General features: G+C 51.1%; 1 protein-coding gene across 2 annotated transcripts in view; it reads left to right on the plus strand.

The window, feature by feature from the left end:
* Positions 1–21,518, plus strand: part of IFT122 (intraflagellar transport 122) — a 141,540-nt gene that overhangs the window by 51,200 nt on the left and 68,822 nt on the right. For both annotated transcript variants that reach the window (XM_063941220.1, XM_063941219.1), the window contains 3 exons: positions 14,348–14,519; positions 20,464–20,566; positions 20,713–20,853. In XM_063941220.1, coding sequence (XP_063797290.1) covers positions 14,348–14,519; positions 20,464–20,566; positions 20,713–20,853 — 416 coding nt within the window. The remainder of the gene's footprint in view (positions 1–14,347; positions 14,520–20,463; positions 20,567–20,712; positions 20,854–21,518) is intronic.

Genomic DNA, 21,518 nt, shown 5'->3' on the forward strand with positions numbered 1-21,518 from the left:
CATCCAGCCAGCTTATCAGAGCACCACGCAGCATCCAGCCAGCTGATCAGATCACCACGCAGCGTCCAGCCATCTTATCAGAGCACCACGCAGCGTCCAGCCATCTTATCAGAGCACCACTCAGCATCCAGCCAGCTTATCAGAGCACCACGCAGCATCCAGCCAGCTTATCAGATCACCACGCAGCGTCCAGCCATCTTATCAGAGCACCACGCAGCGTCCAGCCATCTTATCAGAGCACCACTCAGCATCCAGCCAGCTTATCAGAGCACCACGCAGCATCCAGCCAGCTGATCAGATCACCACGCAGCGTCCAGCCATCTTATCAGAGCACCACGCAGCATCCAGCCATCTTATCAGAGCACCACTCAGCATCCAGCCAGCTTATCAGAGCACCACGCAGCATCCAGCCAGCTTATCAGATCACCACGCAGCGTCCAGCCATCTTATCAGAGCACCACTCAGCATCCAGCCAGCTTATCAGAGCACCACGCAGCGTCCAGCCATCTTATCAGAGCACCACGCAGCATCCAGCCATCTTATCAGAGCACCACTCAGCATCCAGCCAGCTTATCAGAGCACCACGCAGCGTCCAGCCATCTTATCAGAGCACCACGCAGCATCCAGCCATCTTATCAGAGCACCACTCAGCATCCAGCCAGCTTATCAGAGCACCACGCAGCGTCCAGCCATCTTATCAGAGCACCACGCAGCATCCAGCCATCTTATCAGAGCACCACGCAGCATCCAGCCATCTTATCAGAGCACCACGCAGCATCCAGCCATCTTATCAGAGCACCACGCAGCATCCAGCCATCTTATCAGAGCACCACTCAGCATCCAGCCAGCTTATCAGAGCACCACGCAGCGTCCAGCCATCTTATCAGAGCACCATGCAGCATCCAGCCATCTTATCAGAGCACCACGCAGCGTCCAGCCATCTTATCAGAGCACCACGCAGCATCCAGCCATCTTATCAGAGCACCACTCAGCATCCAGCCATCTTATCAGAGCACCACGCAGCATCCAGCCATCTTATCAGAGCACCACTCAGCATCCAGCCAGCTTATCAGAGCACCACGCAGCGTCCAGCCATCTTATCAGAGCACCACGCAGCATCCAGCCATCTTATCAGAGCACCACTCAGCGTCCAGCCAGCTTATCAGAGCACCACGCAGCGTCCAGCCATCTTATCAGAGCACCACGCAGCATCCAGCCATCTTATCAGATCACCACGCAGCATCCAGCCATCTTATCAGAGCACCACGCAGCATCCAGCCATCTTATCAGAGCACCACGCAGCATCCAGCCATCTTATCAGAGCACCACTCAGCATCCAGCCATCTTATCAGAGCACCACGCAGCGTCCAGCCATCTTATCAGAGCACCACGCAGCGTCCAGCCAGCTTATCAGAGCACCACGCAGCATCCAGCCATCTTATCAGAGCACCACGCAGCATCCAGCCATCTTATCAGAGCACCACTCAGCATCCAGCCAGCTTATCAGAGCACCACGCAGCGTCCAGCCAGCTTATCAGAGCACCACGCAGCGTCCAGCCAGCTTATCAGAGCACCACGCAGCATCCAGCCATCTTATCAGAGCACCACGCAGCATCCAGCCATCTTATCAGAGCACCACTCAGCATCCAGCCAGCTTATCAGAGCACCACGCAGCGTCCAGCCAGCTTATCAGATCACCACGCAGCAACCAGCCAGCTTATCAGAGCACCACGCAGCATCCAGACAGCTTATCAGAGCACCACGCAGCATCCAGCCAGCTTATCAGAGCACCACGCAGCATCCAGCCAGTTTATCAGAGCACCACGCAGCATCCAGCCATCTTATCAGAGCACCACGCAGCATCCAGCCAGCTTATCAGAGCACCACGCAGCATCCAGCCAGTTTATCAGAGCACCACGCAGCATCCAGCCAGTTTATCAGAGCACCACGCAGCAACCAGCCAGCTTATCAGAGCACCACGCAGCATCCAGCCAGTTTATCAGAGCACCACGCAGCAACCAGCCAGTTTATCAGAGCACCACGCAGCATCCAGCCAGTTTATCAGAGCACCACGCAGCATCCAGCCATCTTATCAGAGCACCACGCAGCATCCAGCCAGCTTATCAGAGCACCACGCAGCATGCAGCCAGCTTATCAGAGCACCACGCAGCAACCAGACAGCTTATCAGAGCACCACGCAGCATCCAGCCAGTTTATCAGAGCACCACGCAGCATCCAGCCATCTTATCAGAGCACCACGCAGCATCCAGCCAGCTTATCAGAGCACCACGCAGCATGCAGCCAGCTTATCAGAGCACCACGCAGCAACCAGACAGCTTATCAGAGCACCACGCAGCATCCAGACAGCTTATCAGAGCACCACGCAGCAACCAGCCAGCTTATCAGAGCACCACGCAGCATCCAGCCAGCTTATCAGAGCACCACGCAGCAACCAGCCAGCTTATCAGAGCACCACGCAGCATCCAGCCAGCTTATCAGAGCACCACGCAGCAACCAGCCAGCTTATCAGAGCACCACGCAGCATCCAGCCAGTTTATCAGAGCACCACGCAGCGTCCAGCCAGTTTATCAGGGCACCACGCAGCAACCAGCCAGCTTATCAGGGCACCACGCAGCATCCAGCCAGCTTATCAGGGCACCACGCAGCAACCAGCCAGCTTATCAAGGCACCACGCAGCATCCAGCCAGCTTATCAAGGCACCACGCAGCATCCAGCCAGTTTATCAGAGCACCACGCAGCAACCAGCCAGCTTATCAGAGCACCACGCAGCATCCAGCCAGCTTATCAGAGCACCACGCAGCAACCAGCCAGCTTATCAGAGCACCACGCAGCATCCAGCCAGCTTATCAGAGCACCACGCAGCATCCAGCCATCTTATCAGAGCACCACGCAGCATCCAGCCAGTTTATCAGAGCACCACGCAGCATCCAGCCAGTTTATCAGAGCACCACGCAGCGTCCAGCCAGTTTATCAGGGCACCACGCAGCAACCAGCCAGCTTATCAAGGCACCACGCAGCGTCCAGCCAGTTTATCAGAGCACCACGCAGCAACCAGCCAGCTTATCAAGGCACCACGCAGCATCCAGCCATCTTATCAGGGCACCACGCAGCATCCAGCCAGTTTATCAGGGCACCACGCAGCAACCAGCCAGTTTATCAGGGCACCACGCAGCAACCAGCCAGTTTATCAGGGCACCACGCAGCATCCAGCCATCTTATCAGAGCACCACGCAGCGTCCAGCCATCTTATCAGAGCACCACGCAGCATCCAGCCATCTTATCAGAGCACCACGCAGCGTCCAGCCAGCTTATCAGAGCACCACGCAGCATCCAGCCAGTTTATCAGGGCACCACGCAGCAACCAGCCAGTTTATCAGGGCACCACGCAGCAACCAGCCAGTTTATCAGGGCACCACGCAGCATCCAGCCATCTTATCAGAGCACCACGCAGCGTCCAGCCATCTTATCAGGGCACCACGCAGCGTCCAGCCATCTTATCAGAGCACCACGCAGCGTCCAGCCAGCTTATCAGGGCACCACGCAGCATCCAGCCAGGTTATCAGAGCACCACGCAGCGTCCAGCCATCTTATCAGAGCACCACGCAGCAACCAGCCAGCTTATCAGGGCACCACGCAGCGTCCAGCCATCTTATCAGAGCACCACGCAGCGTCCAGCCATCTTATCAGGGCACCACGCAGCGTCCAGCCATCTTATCAGAGCACCACGCAGCGTCCAGCCAGCTTATCAGGGCACCACGCAGCGTCCAGCCATCTTATCAGAGCACCACGCAGCGTCCAGCCAGCTTATCAGGGCACCACGCAGCATCCAGCCATCTTATCAGGGCACCACGCAGCGTCCAGCCATCTTATCAGAGCACCACGCAGCGTCCAGCCAGCTTATCAGGGCACCACGCAGCATCCAGCCATCTTATCAGGGCACCACGCAGCATCCAGCCAGCTTATCAGAGCACCACGCAGCGTCCAGCCAGTTTATCAGGGCACCACGCAGCAACCAGCCATCTTATCAGGGCACCACGCAGCTGGCTGTGTCAGATCTGAGCACACACGTGACTGTACATGTATGGGTATGTCTGACAGAGACCCTGCCCTCGCCACTCTCAGGCTGAGCAGTGAGATCATAGTAACAGCCTAGGATTTCAACGGCAAAGTCTCTCCTACCCATGATCAACATTGAGTGCTCCTGTTTAGATTGTGATCTCACTGGGTAACTGTACAGCTGGATCAGACTAATCCATTATAAAAAGAATGCGTGTTTGGTTTACTGAAGAAGCCCCTTTAGGCCTGTTCCTCCCTATCCCCCCTGTGGCTGTCTGCCCCGACATTGAGCTGGTTCTGGTATGAACGTTCGACCACTATTAGTAGTGTTCACGCTAGGCTGTTTTAGCAGGGCGCCGCACCCTGCCTGTTTTTTAGCAGGCAAAACCCGCCCTGCGCCTTTTGCGGCGCCCTGCTAGAATCGCCGCCTGCTTCCTGCCCTCCCAGCGTGTAAAGATGCTGTGCGCATGCACGCGGCATCCATTCACGCATTGGGAGAGAGCTGGGGGAAGCCCAGCACCGACGAAGGTGCTGGGCACGCCCCCAAAAGGGACGTCGCCGGCAACAGACGCCCTCTATAGTAACTAAAATGACGGGGCGTGGACACGACCCCTAATTTGCATGCCCCCCCCCCCCGGTTCGGGCGCTAGCGCAGCCATGTGCTTCCGAACTCCGGCGCCCTGCCCCAGCCTCATCCTAGGGGGAACACTATATTGGTCAACATGGACAAATACTTGACACATATAAAGGTCGACATGGGTTTTTGAACTGTTTTTGTGTAATTTTTTTTCTGTACCATGACCAGGAACCCCAATTAGTGTACCGCGTCCCCTTGCTGCGCTCGGCACAGGTTACTATTCCCAATCGTGGATGGTAAAGTTCAAAATCTAATTTTTTAAAATAGCCACGTCGACCTTTTCATGTGTCGACCATGCCAGTGTCAACCAATAGTGGTCGACCTAGTGACTTTTGACCTAAGTAGGGTCGACCTGCCAATCAGATACCCATTGAGCTGTATACTGTGCATTACAAATGTTCATCTTACCCACTGAGCCGGTCGTCAGTAATAGGACTTTCTCCTTTTGTACTGAGCCTATGTCCTTTCTCCGCACATAAAAACATCTCAGCGATTTATTGGTGAATTTGAAGGGCAATAAAAATGAATGGCGAGCTAACTAACATGCGTTTCCTGGTAGCGGGGAGAGGGGCTGATGCCCCCAGGACACCATTCTGATTAACGCTCCTAACAAAAGGGCTCTCACCAGTGGCATTCCTGCTTTTATCCCATGTTTATTCCGTGATCCCGATTTCTAGAGTCTCTCCGTCTGTTTTCTTGGCATCTGCACGCTCCATTTATTTGACTAATAAGCTCAGGGTTTAGTCTCTTACAGTCATTAAGCTTAACCCTTACATGTCTACAGTAAAATTTTCCCGAAAAAAAATGTTAATTAACTGTTTAGTTATTGGAGCCGCCGCTGTTCTCCTACTTCTGCCGCTGCTTTCCCGCAGTCTCATTGTCTATCACTAATCATTATGTTGTACACGAACGCCACTCGTTATTATCACTAATTAGCAGACTGAAATGTTATTGCTGAAACAAATTTTATGGGGGAGCTGCATTAAACTGTCTAAACGAAAGTTGCCCATAGTAACCAATCAGGTTCTAGCTATCATTTTATAGAATGTATTAGGTAAATCTGATTGGTTGCCGTCAACTTCTTCACTTGTCATCTTTAGAAGATTAGACCTATCTCCTCCATAGTGGTCCACCATTCTGTGTATACCAAATGCCAGATTAAGTGACCTGCGGGACAACCTCTCATCTTTCTCTAGTTATTGTTTCGTTGTTCTTACGGGTCCATGGTTCCAATTTTTAGATCAGGGGTGGGGAACCTTTTTTCTACCAAGGGACAGTTGGATATTTTTAAAATCCTTTGGGAAACATACAAAAATTATCAACTTATAAATTAGCCTACCCCCAGTAGATATGCCCCCAGTAGATATGACCCCTAGTAGCGCCGCTTACACACACACACATTAAAAGAAAGAAAAATAAGATTTTACTCACCGGTAAATCTATTTCTCGTAGTCCGTAGTGGATGCTGGGAACTCCGTAAGGACCATGGGGAATAGCGGCTCCGCAGGAGACTGGGCACAAAAGTAAAGCTTTAGGACTACCTGGTGTGCACTGGCTCCTCCCCCCATGACCCTCCTCCAAGCCTCAGTTAGGATACTGTGCCCGGACGAGCGTACACAATAAGGAAGGATTTTTGAATCCGGGTAAGACTCATACCAGCCACACCAATCACACCGTACAACTTGTGATCTGAACCCAGTTAACAGTATGATAACAGAGGAGCCTCTCGAAAAGATGGCTCACTACAACAATAACCCGATTATTTTACAATAACTATGTACAAGTATTGCAGATAATCCGCACTTGGGATGGGCGCCCAGCATCCACTACGGACTACGAGAAATAGATTTACCGGTGAGTAAAATCTTATTTTCTCCGACGTCCTAGTGGATGCTGGGAACTCCGTAAGGACCATGGGGATTATACCAAAGCTCCCAAACGGGCGGGAGAGTGCGGATGACTCTGCAGCACCGAATGAGAGAACTCCAGGTCCTCCTCAGCCAGGGTATCAAATTTCTAGAATTTTGCAAACGTATTTGCTCCTGACCAAGTAGCTGCTCGGCAAAGTTGTAAAGCCGAGACCCCTCGGGCAGCCGCCCAAGATGAGCCCACCTCCCTTGTGGAGTGGGCATTTACAGATTTTTGGCTGTGGCAGGCCTGCCACAGAATGTGCAAGCTGAGTTGTACTACAAATCCAACGAGCAATAGTCTGCTTAGAAGCAGAAGCACCCAGCTTGTTGGGTGCATACAGGATAAACAGCGAGTCAGATTTTCTGACTCCAGCCGTCCTGGAAAGATATATTTTCAGGGCCCTGACAACGTCTAGCAACTTGGAGTCCTCCAAGTCCCTAGTAGCCGCAGGCACCACAATAGGTTGGTTCAGGTGAAACGCTGAAAACCACCTTAGGGAGAAACTGAGGACGAGTCCTCAATTCCGCCCTGTCCGAATGGAAAATCAGATAAGGGCTTTTACAGGATAAAGCCGCCAATTCTGACACGCGTGTGGCCGAGGCCAGGGCCAATAGCATGACCACTTTCCATGTGAGATATTTTAACTCCACAGATTTAAGTGGTTCAAACCAATGTGAATTTAGGAACCCCAAAACTACATTGAGATCCCAAGGTGCCACTGGAGGCACAAAAGGAGGCTGTATATGCAGTACCCCTTTTACAAACGTCTGAACTTCAGGGACTGAAGCTAGTTCTTTCTGGAAGAAAATTGACAGGGCCGAAATTTGAACCTTAATGGACCCCAATTTCAGGCCCATAGACACTCCTGTTTGCAGGAAATGTAGGAATCGACCCAGTTGAAATTCCTCCGTCGGGGCCTTACTGGCCTCGCACCACGCAACATATTTTCGCCAAATGCGGTGATAATGTTTTGCGGGTACATCCTTCCTGGCTTTGATCAGGGTAGGGATGACTTCATCCGGAATGCCTTTTTGCTTCAGGATCCGGCGTTCAACCGCCATGCCGTCAAACGCAGCCGCGGTAAGTCTTGGAACAGACAGGGTCCTTGCTGGAGCAGGTCCCTTCTTAGAGGTAGAGGCCACGGATCCTCCGTGAGCATCTCTTGAAGTTCCGGGTACCAAGTCCTTCTTGGCCAATCCGGAGCCACGAATATAGTGCTTACTCCTCTCCGTCTTATAATTCTCAGTACCTTGGGTATGAGAGGCAGAGGAGGGAACACATACACTGACTGGTACACCCACGGTGTTACCAGAGCGTCCACAGCTATTGCCTGAGGGTCCCTTGACCTGGCGCAATACCTGTCGAGTTTTTTGTTGAGGCGGGACGCCATCATGTCCACCTTTTGGTTTTTCCCAACGGTTTACAATCATATGGAAGACTTCTGGGTGAAGTCCCCACTCTCCCGGGTGGAGGTCGTGCCTGCTGAGGAAGTCTGCTTCCCAGTTGTCCACTCCCGGAATGAATACTGCTGACAGTGCTATCACATGATTTTCCGCCCAGCGAAAAATCCTTGCAGCTTCTGCCATTGCCCTCCTGCTTCTTGTGCCGCCCTGTCTGTTTACGTGGGCGACTGCCGTGATGTTGTCCGACTGGATCAACACCGGCTGACCTTGAAGCCGAGGTCTTGCTAAGCTTAGAGCATTGTAAATGGCCCTTAGCTCCAGGATATTTATGTGAAGTGATGTCTCCAGGCTTGACCATAAGCCCTGGAAATTCCTTCCCTGTGTGACTGCTCCCCAGCCTCGCAGGCTGGCATCCGTGGTCACCAGGACCCAGTCCTGAATGCCGAATCTGCGGCCCTCTAGAAGATGAGCACTCTGCAACCACCACAGGAGAGACACCCTTGTCCTTGGTGACAGGGTTATCCGCTGATGCATCTGAAGATGCGACCCGGACCATTTGTCCAGCAGGTCCCACTGGAAAGTTCTTGCGTGGAATCTGCCGAATGGGATTGCTTCGTAGGAAGCCACCATTTTTCCCAGAACCCTTGTGCATTGATGCACTGAGACTTGGCTCGGTTTTAGGAGGTTCCTGACTAGCTCGGATAACTCCCTGGCTTTCCCCTCCGGGAGAAACACCTTTTTCTGGACTGTGTCCAGGATCATCCCTAGGAACAGAAGACGAGTCGTCGGAACCAGCTGCGATTTTGGAATATTGAGAATCCAACCGTGCTGCCGCAACACTACCTGAGATAGTGCTACACCGACCTCCAACTGTTCCCTGGATCTTACCCTTATCAGGAGATCGTCCAAGTAAGGGATAACTAAAACTCCCTTCCTTCGAAGGAGTATCATCATTTCGGCCATTACCTTGGTAAAGACCCGAGGTGCCGTGGACCATCCAAACGGCAGCGTCTGAAACTGATAGTGACAGTTCTGTACCACAAACCTGAGGTACCCTTGGTGAGAAGGGTAAATTGGGACATGAAGGTAAGCATCCTTGATGTCCAGAGACACCATGTAGTCCCCTTCTTCCAGGTTCGCAATCACTGCTCTGAGTGACTCCATCTTGAATTTGAACCTCTGTATGTAAGTGTTCAAAGATTTTAGATTTAAAATTGGTCTCACCGAGCCGTCCGGCTTCGGTACCACAACAGTGTGGAATAATACCCCTTTCCCTGTTGCAGGAGGGGTACCTTGATTATCACCTGCTGGGAATACAGCTTGTGAATGGCTTCCAATACTGCCTCCCTGTCGGAGGGAGACGTCGGTAAAGCCGACTTTAGGAAACGGCGAGGGGGAGACGTCTCGAATTCCAATTTGTACCCCTGAGATACCACCTGAAGGATCCAGGGGTCTACTTGCGAGTGAGCCCACTGCGCGCTGAAATTCTTGAGACGGGCCCCCACCGTGCCTGAGTCCGCTTGTAAAGCCCCAGCGTCATGCTGAGGGCTTGGCAGAGGCGGGAGAGGGCTTCTGTTCCTGGGAACTGGCTGATTTCTGCAGCCTTTTTCCTCTCCCTCTGTCACGGGGCAGAAATGAGGAACCTTTTGCCCGCTTGCCCTTATGGGAACGAAAGGACTGCGCCTGATAATACGGCGTCTTCTTATGTTGAGAGGCGACCTGGGGTAAAAACGTGGATTTCCCAGCTGTTGCCGTGGCCACCAGGTCTGAAAGACCGACCCCAAATAACTCCTCCCCTTTATAAGGCAATACTTCCATATGCCGTTTGGAATCCGCATCACCTGACCACTGTCGTGTCCATAACCCTCTTCTGGCAGAAATGGACAGCGCACTTACTCTTGATGCCAGTCGGCAAATATCCCGCTGTGCATCACGCATATATAGAAATGCATCTTTTAAATGCTCTATAGGCAATAATATACTGTCCCTATATAGGGTATCAATATTTTCAGTCAGGGAATCCGACCACGCCAACCCAGCACTGCACATCCAGGCTGAGGCGATTGCTGGTCGCAGTATAACACCAGTATGTGTGTAAATACATTTTAGGATACCCTCCTGCTTTCTATCAGCAGGATCCTTAAGGGCGGCCATCTCAGGAGAGGGTAGAGCCCCTTGTTTTTACAAGCGTGTGAGCGCTTTATCCACCCTAGGGGGTGTTTCCCAACGCACCCTAACCTCTGGCGGGAAAGGATATAATGCCAATAACTTTTTAGAAATTATCAGTTTTTATCGGGGGAAACCCACGCTTCATCACACACCTCATTTAATTTCTCAGATTCAGGAAAACTACAGGTAGTTTTTCCTCCCCGAACATAATACCCCTTTTGGTGGTACTCGTATTATCAGAAATGTGTAAAATATTTTTCATTGCCTCAATCATGTAACGTGTGGCCCTACTGGAAGTCACATTTGTCTCTTCACCGTCGACACTGGAGTCAGTATCCGTGTTGGCGTCTGTATCTGCCATCTGAGTTAACGGGCGCTTTAGAGCCCCTGGCGGCCTATGAGACGTCTGGACAGGCACAAGCTGAGTAGCCGGCTGTCTCATGTCAACCACTGTCTTTTGTAAAGAGCTGACACTGTCACGTAATTCCTTCCAACAGTTCATCCACTCAGGTGTCGACCCCCTAGGGGGTGACATCACTATTACAGGCAATTTGCTCCGCCTCCACATAATTTTCCTCCTCATACATGTCGACACAAACGTACCGACACACAGCACACACACAGGGAATGCTCTGATAGAGGACAGGACCCCACTAGCCCTTTGGGGAGACAGAGGGAGAGTTTGCCAGCACACACCAGAGCGCTATATATATACAGGGATAACCTTATATAAGTGTTTTTCCCCTTATAGCTGCTGTATTGTTAATACTGCGCCTAATTAGTGCACCCCTCTCTTTTTTTAACCCTTTCTGTAGTGTAGTGACTGCAGGGGAGAGCCAGGGAGCTTCCCTCCAACGGAGCTGTGAGGGAAAATGGCGCCAGTGTGCTGAGGAGATAGGCTCCGCCCCTTTTTCGCAGACTTTTCTCCTGCTTTTTTATGGATTCTGGCAGGGGTTAAAATTCATCCATATAGCTCTGGGGGCTATATGTGATGTATTTTCGCCAGCCAAGGTGTTTTTATTGCTGCTCAGGGCGCCTACCCCTAGCGCCCTGCACCCTCAGTGACCGAAGTGTGAAGTGTGCTGAGGAGCAATGGCGCACAGCTGCAGTGCTGTGCGCTACCTTGGTGAAGACAGGATGTCTTCTGCCGCCGATTTTTCCGGACCTCTTCTTGCTTCTGGCTCTGTAAGGGGGCCAGCGGCGCGGCTCTGGGACCGGACTCCATGGCTGGGCCTGTGTTCGATCCCTCTGGAGCTAATGGTGTCCCGTAGCCTAAGAAGCCCAATCCACTCTGCACGCAGGTGAGTTCGCTTCTTCTCCCCTTAGTCCCTCGATGCAGTGAGCCTGTTGCCAGCAGGTCTCACTGAAAATAACAAACCTAAAACTAAACTTTTCACTAAGCAGCTCAGGAGAGTCCCTAGTGTGCACCCTTCTCGTTCGGGCACAAAAATCTAACTGAGGCTTGGAGGAGGGTCATGGGGGGAGGAGCCAGTGCACACCAGGTAGTCCTAAAGCTTTACTTTTGTGCCCAGTCTCCTGCGGAGCCACTATTCCCCATGGTCCTTACGGAGTTCCCAGCATTCACTAGGACGTCAGAGAAAAACAAAATACTCACCAGCCTCGCTCCTGATTCCAGACCGTTGCCCTCTGCCTGGCTGCCCGCTCCTCAGAACTATGGGAGAGACGTCATAACATCTCTTCCGTAGCACCGCACAGCCACACACGCACACTGCCAGAGCCGTAAGCCGGAGCTCAGGAGTGAGCTCCTGCCTCCGGCTGCTGCTGAGGGGAAGAAGCTGGGCGCCCGCTAGTAACAAAATCTCAGCGGGCGCCTGGCATCCTCCCTTGGTTAGGTGAGCCTGGGAGGGACGGATTAAGTGGCTTTGCGGGCCTGAGGTTCCCCACCCCTTTGGTTTTCACATTGACTGGCAGCTGGTGGTGCCGCCCGTACTACCTCTATCAACCCAGTTTCCCACTGGATCAAAAATGCAATCCTGCGGTCCTGTTCCGTAGCTGCTGGACTGGATTCCTGTGGGTGGTGATGCGCCCAAGAGCAGTTGGTCCTTCATGGGTAGAAGATCACGAGTATTCTGAGGACCAGGCTTGCAGAACAGCTGCCATATCATGCCCGCGCGCTTGTTTGTTTTCTTCAGATTTTACAAAGTGAACCATGTAAAGACATTGGCCCTCATTCCGAGTTGATCGCTAGCTGCTTTCGTTCGCAGCGAATAGGTAAAAAAGCGGCACTTCTGCGCATTCGTATGGGGCGCAGTGCCCACGCGCGACCTACTTTCACAAAAGCCGATGCGGTTTCACACAAGGTCTAGCGACGCTTTTCAGTTGCACTGCTGGCCGCAGAATGATTGACAGGAAGTGGGTGTTTCTGGGTGGTAACTGACCGTTTTCGGGGAGTGTGTGTAAAAATGCAGGCGTGCCGGATAAAAACGCAGGAGTGGCTTGGGAAACGTAGGCGTGGCTGGGTGAACGCAGGACGTGTTTGTGACGTCAAAACAGGAACTAAACAGTCTGAAGTGATCGCTAGCTAGGAGTAGGTCTGCAGCTACTCAGAAACTGCACAATTTTTTTTTGTAACCGCTCTGCGCTCCTTTCGTTTGCACTTCTGCTAAGCTAAAATACACTCCCAGAGGGTGGCAACATAGCGTTTGCACGGCTGCTAAAAGCAGCTAGCGAGCGAACAACTCGGAATGAGTGCCATTATGAGCAGGATGTGGGCAGCTAATGAGGGTGCCTCTGGGACAGCTCACCGTTTTTGTGCTTCTAGTGCTGATGGGGAAAAGAGATTTTTGTACTTACCCTTCCATCCCTTTCTCCAGTGCTATATGAAGCATGGACCCTGTTCTACCTTTCCTCGTCTTCTTACTGGGCTACATGTGATCTATAGAAGTTAGCTTTGTGTTTCCAGCACACCGTTTCTTACAGGGGAAGCATCACCCACTGTCCCTGTTCCTACAGTCTCGGAGAAAAGGATTTAACTGGAAATGTAAAAAAAAAACCTTATCTGATTAAATCACGGTTGCGGCCCACCCACTGAGTAATATCCCAGGCATTTTATAGAGAGTCTTTGATCTGAAAGAACCCGCTGTATCTCATGAAAGCATCCAGGCATTACCTGGTGCCGTTGTCTGCTGACTACTGGGAATTATGGCCGTTCATCTTTAAAGAAATACTTATAAAAGCCTAATAATCACTGTGGCTAATTCAGAGGTGGGAGCTATTAGCACAGCAGGTGCGTCTCTGTGAAATGATGCAAAAGCCGCAGTTTTAAGTTAAAAGACGCCCCCCTGCCAGTTTCTGTGATCCGCTGCTGCTTCCGAAGACTGCGTTACCATCAGAGTGCTAAACACTCTGGATACTGAGGATGTCTGGTGCAATCGCGTAGCTGAGGCCAGTGATGCTGTGTCTGACGATGCAGCCGCTGGCATCGGCACACCCAGATAATGGGGCCAAACCCCCCCCCCCCCCCCCCAATTCTGGATCACTCTCTTTTGCTGCCCCCAAATGCCAGCGTCATGTCTATTGCGCACACGCGTTGTTGCCTGGCAATGAGCGTCGCTGGGCAGCGACCAGAAGAAAGAAGAAAGTGATCGCTAGCACGATTGTAAGAAGATTGACAGCGGGAAGGGGTTCTGGGGCGGATACTCACCGTTTTCCGGGCGCGGAGACCCGAACACAGGCGAGTCCAGGCGTTTGGAGGGCGGGTGTCTGACGTCAATTCCTGGACCTTCAACGCTGGATCGATCGCACAGGGTAAGTAACTGCAGGGCTGGTCTTGTTCTACACAAAACTTTTTTAGCATAGCAGGGCCGCACAAGCGATTGCAGCCCTGCTATGCTAAAATACACTCCCCCATAGGCGGTGTCAGGCTGATAGCATGAGCAGCAAAAAGTTTCTTTGTGCGATCAACTCGGAATGACCCCCGTTGTCTGCTAATTAGCAATTGCAAGTATAAATGATCTCTGTGCATGGACGTAAATAACGAGTATTCGCATACAGGGCAGGCGCAGATGCTAGTTTTCACACTTTTTGCGTATATTCCTAATCAGCCCCATACTGTATATCTGTGTTTGTGTAATGAAATGGATTGGAAGTGAAGACGAGATACCACTGTTACAGCCGGGATATATTGCAGGCTGATTGACATAGCGCGGAAGCTGGACAAAGCAGAGAGGGAGCCGCTTCTAAAGTGCGCATACTATTTCCAGAAGCTGCAGCACCACGGCTACGCAGCCGAGACGTACATGAAGATCGGAGATCTGCGGGCGCTGGTTCTGCTACATGTGGAGACTCAGCATTGGGAGGAGGTGAGCGATGGCTTCGGTATTAGAGGCAAAATCTACTCCCATGTCCCTTTAAAATGGACCATAACCTATACAGTCATGGTATTGTTACATTGATCACAGTTTATAGAACACGGCAATTTCACAGTTACTACTAAGTACATTTTCTCTATCGTCCTAGTGGATGCTGGGGTTCCTGAAAGGACCATGGGGAATAGCGGCTCCGCAGGAGACAGGGCACAAAAGTAAAGCTTTCCGATCAGGTGGTGTGCACTGGCTCCTCCCCCTATGACCCTCCTCCAAGCCAGTTAGATTTTTGTGCCCGGCCGAGAAGGGTGCAATCTAGGTGGCTCTCCTAAAGAGCTGCTTAGAAAAGTTTAGCTTAGGTTTTTTATTTTACAGTGAGTCCTGCTGGCAACAGGATCACTGCAACGAGGGACTTAGGGGAGAAGAAGTGAACTCACCTGTGTGCAGGATGGATTGGCTTCTTGGCTACTGGACATCAGCTCCAGAGGGACGATCACAGGTACAGCCTGGATGGTCACCGGAGCCTTGCCGCCGGCCCCCTTGCAGATGCTGAAGTAAGAAGAGGTCCAGAATCGGCGGCAGAAGACTCCTCAGTCTTCTAAAGGTAGCGCACAGCACTGCAGCTGTGCGCCATTTTCCTCTCAGCACACTTCACACGGCAGTCACTGAGGGTGCAGGGCGCTGGGAGGGGGGCGCCCTGGGAGGCAAATGAATACCTATTTTGGCTAAAAATACCTCACATATAGCCTCCGGAGGCTATATGGAGATATTTAACCCCTGCCAGAATCCGTTAAGAGCGGGAGACGAGGCCGCCGAAAAAGGGGCGGGGCCTATCTCCTCAGCACACAGCGCCATTTTCCCTCACAGAAAGGCTGGAGGGAAGGCTCCCAGGCTCTCCCCTGCACTGCACTACAGAAACAGGGTTAAAACAGAGAGGGGGGGCACTAATTTGGCGTTAGAAATATATAAAAAAGATGCTATAAGGGAAAACACTTATATAAGGTTGTCCCTATATAATTATAGCGTTTTTGGTGTGTGCTGGTAAACTCTCCCTCTGTCTCTCCAAAGGGCTAGTGGGTCCTGTCCTCTATCAGAGCATTCCCTGTGTGTGTGCTGTGTGTCGGTACGTGTGTGTCGACATGTATGAGGACGATGTTGGTGAGGAGGCGGAGCAATTGCCTGTAATGGTGATGTCACTCTCTAGGGAGTCGACACCGGAATGGATGGCTTATTTAGGGAATTACGTGATAATGTCAACACGCTGCAAGGTCGGTTGACGACATGAGACGGCCGACAAACAATTAGTACCGGTCCAGACGTCTCAAAAACACCGTCAGGGGTTTTAAAACGCCCGTTTACTTTAGTCGGTCGACACAGACACAGACAGGGACACTGAATCCAGTGTCGACGGTGAATAAACAAACGTATTCCTTATTAGGGCCACACGTTAAAGGCAATGAAGGAGGTGTTACATATTTCTGATACTACAAGTACCACAAAAGAGGGTATTATGTGGGATGTGAAAAAACTACCGTAGTTTTTCCTGAATCAGATAAATTAAATAAAGTGTGTGATGATGCGTGGGTTCCCCCCGATAGAAAATTATGGGCGGTATACCCTTTCCCGCCAGAAGTTAGGGCGCGTTGGGAAACACCCCTTAGGGTGGATAAGGCGCTCACACGCTTATCAAAACAAGTGGCGGTACCGTCTATAGATAGGGCCGTCCTCAAGGACCAGCTGACAGGAGGCTGGAAAATATCATAAAAAGTATATACACACAGACTGGTGTTATACTGCGACCAGCGATCGCCTCAGCCTGGATGTGCAGAGCTGGGGTGGCTTGGTCGGATTCCCTGACTAAAAATATTGATACCCTTGACAGGGACAGTATTTTATTGACTATAGAGCATTTAAAGGATGCATTTCTATATATGCGAGATGCACAGAGGGATATTTGCACTCTGGCATCAAGAGTAAATGCGATGTCCATATCTGCCAGAAGATGTTATGGACACGACAGTGGTCAGGTGATGCAGATTCCAAACGGCACAAAGGTGTATTGCCGTATAAAGGAAGAGGAATTATTTGGGGTCGGTCCATCGGACCTGGTGGCCACGGCAACTGCTGGAAAATCCGCCGTTTTTACCCTAAGTCACATCTCTGCAGAAAAAGACACCGTCTTTTCAGCCTCAGTCCTTTCGTCCCTATAAGATCATATCTGCCCAGGGATAGAGGAAAGGGAAGAAGACTGCAGCAGGCAGCCCATTCCCAGGAACAGAAGCGTTCCACCGCTTCTGACAAGTTCTCAGCATGGCGCTGAGACCGTACAGGACCCCTGGATCCTACAAGTAGTATCCCAGGAGTACAGATTGGAATGTCGAGACGTTTCCCCTTCGCAGGCTCCTGAAGTCTGCTTTACCAAGGTCTCCCTCCGACAAGGAGGCAGTATGGGAAAAAATTCACAAGCTGTATTCCCAGCAGGTGATAATTAAATTACCCCTCCTACTACAAGAAAAGGGGTATTATTCCACACTATATTGTGGTACTGAAGCCAGAAGGCTAGGTGAGACTTATTCTAAAAAATTTTTTGAACACTTACAAAGGTTCAAATCAAGATGGAGTCACTCAGAGCAGTGATAACGAACCAGGAAGAAGGGGACTATATAGTGTCCCGGGACATCAGGGATGCTTACCTCTATGTCCCAAATTTGCCCTTCTCACTAAGGGTACCTCAGGTTCGTGGTGCAGAACTGTCACTATCAGTTTCAGACGCTGCCGTTTGGATTGTCCACGGCACCCCGGGTCTTTACCAAGGTAATGGCCGAAATGATGATTCTTCTTCGAAGAAAAGGCGTCTTAATTATCCCTTACTTGGACGATCTCCTGATAAGGGCATAGTCCAGGGAACAGTTGGAGGTCGGAGTAGCACTATCTCGGATACTGCTACAACAGCACGGGTGGATTCTAAATATTCCAAAATCGCAGCTGATCCCGACGACACGTCTGCTGTGCCTAGGGATGATTCTGGACACAGTCCAGAAAAAGGTGTTTCTCCCGGAAGAGAAAGCCAGGGAGTTATCCGAGCTAGTCAGGAACCTCCTAAAAACAGTGCATCATTGCACAAGGGTCCTGGTAAAAATGGTGGCTTCCTACGAAGCAATTCCATTCGGCAGATTTCACGCAAGAACTTTTCAGTGGGATCTGCTGGACAAATGGTCCGGATCGCATCTTCAGATGCATCAGCGGATAACCCTATATCCAAGGACAAGGGTGTCTCTCCTGTGGTGGTTATAGAGTGCTCATCTTCTAGAGGGCCGCAGATTCGGCATTCAGGATTGGATGCTGGTGACCACGGAGCCCAGCCCGAGAGGCTGGGGAGCAGTCACACAAGGAAAAAATTTCCAGGGAGTGTGATCAAGTCTGGAGACTTTTCTCCACATAAATATACTGGAGCTAAGGGTAAATTTATAATGCTCTAAGCTTAGCAAGACCTCTGCTTCAAGGTCAGCCGGTATTGATCCAGTGGGAAAAACATCACGGCAGTCGCCCACGTAAACAGACAGGGCGACACAAGAAGCAGGAGGGCAATGGCAAAAACTGCAAGGACTTTTCGCTGGGCGGAAAATCATGTGATAGCACTGTCAGCAGTGTTTCATCCCGGGAATGGAAACTGGGAAGCAGACTTCCTCAGCAGGCACGACCTCCACCCGGGAGAGTGGAAACTTCATCGGGAAGTTTTTTCCACATGATTGTAAACCGTTGGGAAATACCAAAGGTGGACATGATGGCGTCCCGTCTGAACAAAAAACGGGACAGGTATTGCGCCAGGTCAAGAGACCCTCAGGCATTAGCTGTGGACGTTCTGGTAACACCGTGGGTGTACCAGTCGGTGTATGTGTTCCCTCCTCTGCTTCTCATACCTAAGGTGCTGAGAATTATAAGACGTAGAGGAGTAAGAACTATACTCATGGCTCCGGATTGGCCAAGAAGGACTTGGTACCCGGAACTTCAAGAGATGCTTACAGAGGTCTTATGGCCTCTGCCGCTAAGAAGGGACTTGCTTCAGCAAGTACCATGTCTGTTCCAAGACTTACCGCAGCTGCGTTTGTCGGCATGGCGGTGGAAAGCCGGATCCTAAGGGAAAAAGGCATTCCGGAAGAGGTCATTCCTACCCTGGTCAAAGCCAGAAAGGAGGTGACCGCACAACATTATCACCACATGTGGCGAAAATATGTTGCGTGGTGTGAGGCCAGGAAGGCCCCACAAAGAAATTTCAACTCGGTCGTTTCCTGCATTTCCTGCAAACAGGAGTGTCTATGGGCCTCAAATTGGGGTCCATTAAGGTTCAAATTTCGGCCCTGTCGATTTTCTTCCAGAAAGAATTGGCTTCAGTTCCTGAAGTCCAGAAGTTTTGTCAAGGGAGTATTGCATATACAACCCCCTTTTGTGCCTCCAGTGGCACTGTGGGATCTCAACGTAGTTCTGGGATTCCTCAAATCACATTGGTTTAAAACCAGTCAAATCTGTGGATTTGAAGCATCTCACATGAAAAGTGACCATGCTCTTGGCCCTGGCCTGGACCAGGCGAGTGTCAAATTGGTGGTTTTTTCTCAAAAAAGCCCATATCTGTTTGTCCATTCGGACAGGGCAGAGCTGCGGACTCGTCCCCAGTTCTCTCCCTAAGGTGGTGTCAGTGTTTCACCTGAACCAGCTTATTGTGGTGCCTTGCACCTACTAGGGACTTGGAGGACTCCAAGTTGCTAGATGTTGTCAGGGCCCTGAAAATATGTTCCAGGACGGCTGGAGTCAGGAAAACTGACTTGCTGTTATCCTGTATGCACCCAACAAACTGGGTGCTCTTGCTTCTAAGCAGACTATTGCTAGTTGGATGTGTAATACAATTCAGCTTGCACATTCTGTGGCAGGCCTGCCACAGCCAAAATATGTAAATGCCCATTCCACAAGGAAGGTGGGCTCATCTTGGGCGGCTGCCCGAGGGGTCTCGGCTTTACAACTTTGCCGAGCAGCTACTTGGTCAGGGGCAAACACGTTTGCTAAATTCTACAAATTTGATACCCTGGCTAAGGAGGACCTGGAGTTCTCTCATTCGGTGCTGCAGAGTCATCCGCACTCTCCCGCCCGTTTGGGAGCTTTGGTATAATCCCCATGGTCCTTTCAGGAACCCCAGCATCCACTAGGACGATAGAGAAAATAAGAATTTACTTACCGATAATTCTATTTCTCGGAGTCCGTAGTGGATGCTGGGCGCCCATCCCAAGTGCGGATTATCTGCAATACTTGTACATAGTTACAAAAATCGGGTTATTATTGTTGTGAGCCATCTTTTCAGAGGCTCCGCTGTTATCATACTGTTAACTGGGTTTAGATCACAAGTTGTACGGTGTGATTGGTGTGGCTGGTATGAGTCTTACCCGGGATTCAAAATTCCTCCCTTATTGTGTACGCTCGTCCGGGCACAGTACCTAACTGGCTTGGAGGAGGGTCATAGGGGGAGGAGCCAGTGCACACCACCTGATCGGAAAGCTTTACTTTTGTGCCCTGTCTCCTGCGGAGCCGCTATTCCCCATGGTCCTTTCAGGAACCCCAGCATCCACTACGGACTCCGAGAAATAGAATTATCGGTAAGTAAATTCTTATTTTATGTAAAGTCCAATTACTGTAACATGACTTAATTGCATGATACAAGGCTTATTTAATGATACGGGGCAGGTACTATAAGTGCCAGAAAGGCTTTACCAGTCTGATGGATGCCAGTACCAGTGTGGGCCTGCCCCATGTGACACGGTGAGACACGTGAATGCCGCACTCAGCGCAGTAACGCTATGTAGTGATGTCACATACAGTAGCTGCGGTGCTGCATCCCTAGTAGGACAGGAAGATGGAAATGTTTCTGCTGCTAATCCTTCCTCTCGTTGCTCAGGCCTTTGCTCTGGCTGAGAAATACCCGGAATATAAGGACGAGGTGTACGTTCCCTATGCGCAGTGGCTGGCAGAGAATGACCGCTTTGAGGAAGCCCAGAAGGGTCAGTAAATGTTATATAATGCCGCTGATATTTAGTTTTTCTATTATTACACATTAAATAATGGAGATGACTGATCTTGGAGGTGTAACTGTGCAATAATTCCCTGGTGTCCTGCACAACTCTGACCGTCACCTCTCCTGTCCTAGCCTTCCACAAAGCTGGCCACCAGGATGAGGCGGTCCGGGTGCTGGAGCAGCTTACCCATAATGCCGTGGTGGAGAGCAGGTTTAATGACGCTGCCTATTATTACTGGATGCTCTCCATGCAGTGCCTGGATATTGCACAAGGTGAGTCGTATTCCTTGTCTGTCCTTGTCTCATTCAGGCTGCCAATCTTTGACCTGGTAATTTCTGGGCAATGTCATCATAAGTCAGTCCGTTTTAGTGTACGTAGCATGACCCAGAGTTCTGCCGGTGGCAGGCTGTCCCCTCAGTGTTCTGCCGGTGGCAGGCTGTCCCCCCAGAGTTCTGCTAGTTGTGAGGTTGAGATGCTAATACATGTACAGTATGCGGTCAGGAATCATTGATGTGTGTGAATGTGATGCAGTTTGCACATTTCTGGTCATATGTTACCCACATAATTAAACGGGTTCGCTAGGATATGCCGGCGGTCGGGCTCCCGGCGACCAGCATACCGGCGCCGGGAGCCCGACCGCCGGCTTACCGACAGTGTGGCGAGCGCAAATGAACCCCTTGCGGGCTCGCTACGCTACGGGCACGGTGGCCACACTATTTTATTCTCCCTCCAGGGGGGGTCGTGGACCCCCACGAGGGAGAATAAGTGTCGGTATGCCGGCTGTTGGGATCCCGGCGCCGGTATACTGTGCGCCGGGATCCCGTCAGTCGGCATACTGAAGACCACCCAATTAAACAGACAGATTGGACAATAAAAGTATCTGAGTATGTGAGCAGCAGTGAGTTATGTGTAATAGGCTATTCAGTTAAATATGAAG

The sequence above is a fragment of the Pseudophryne corroboree genome, chromosome 9, assembly GCF_028390025.1.
Source record: "Pseudophryne corroboree isolate aPseCor3 chromosome 9, aPseCor3.hap2, whole genome shotgun sequence".
Classification (NCBI taxonomy): domain Eukaryota; kingdom Metazoa; phylum Chordata; class Amphibia; order Anura; family Myobatrachidae; genus Pseudophryne; species Pseudophryne corroboree.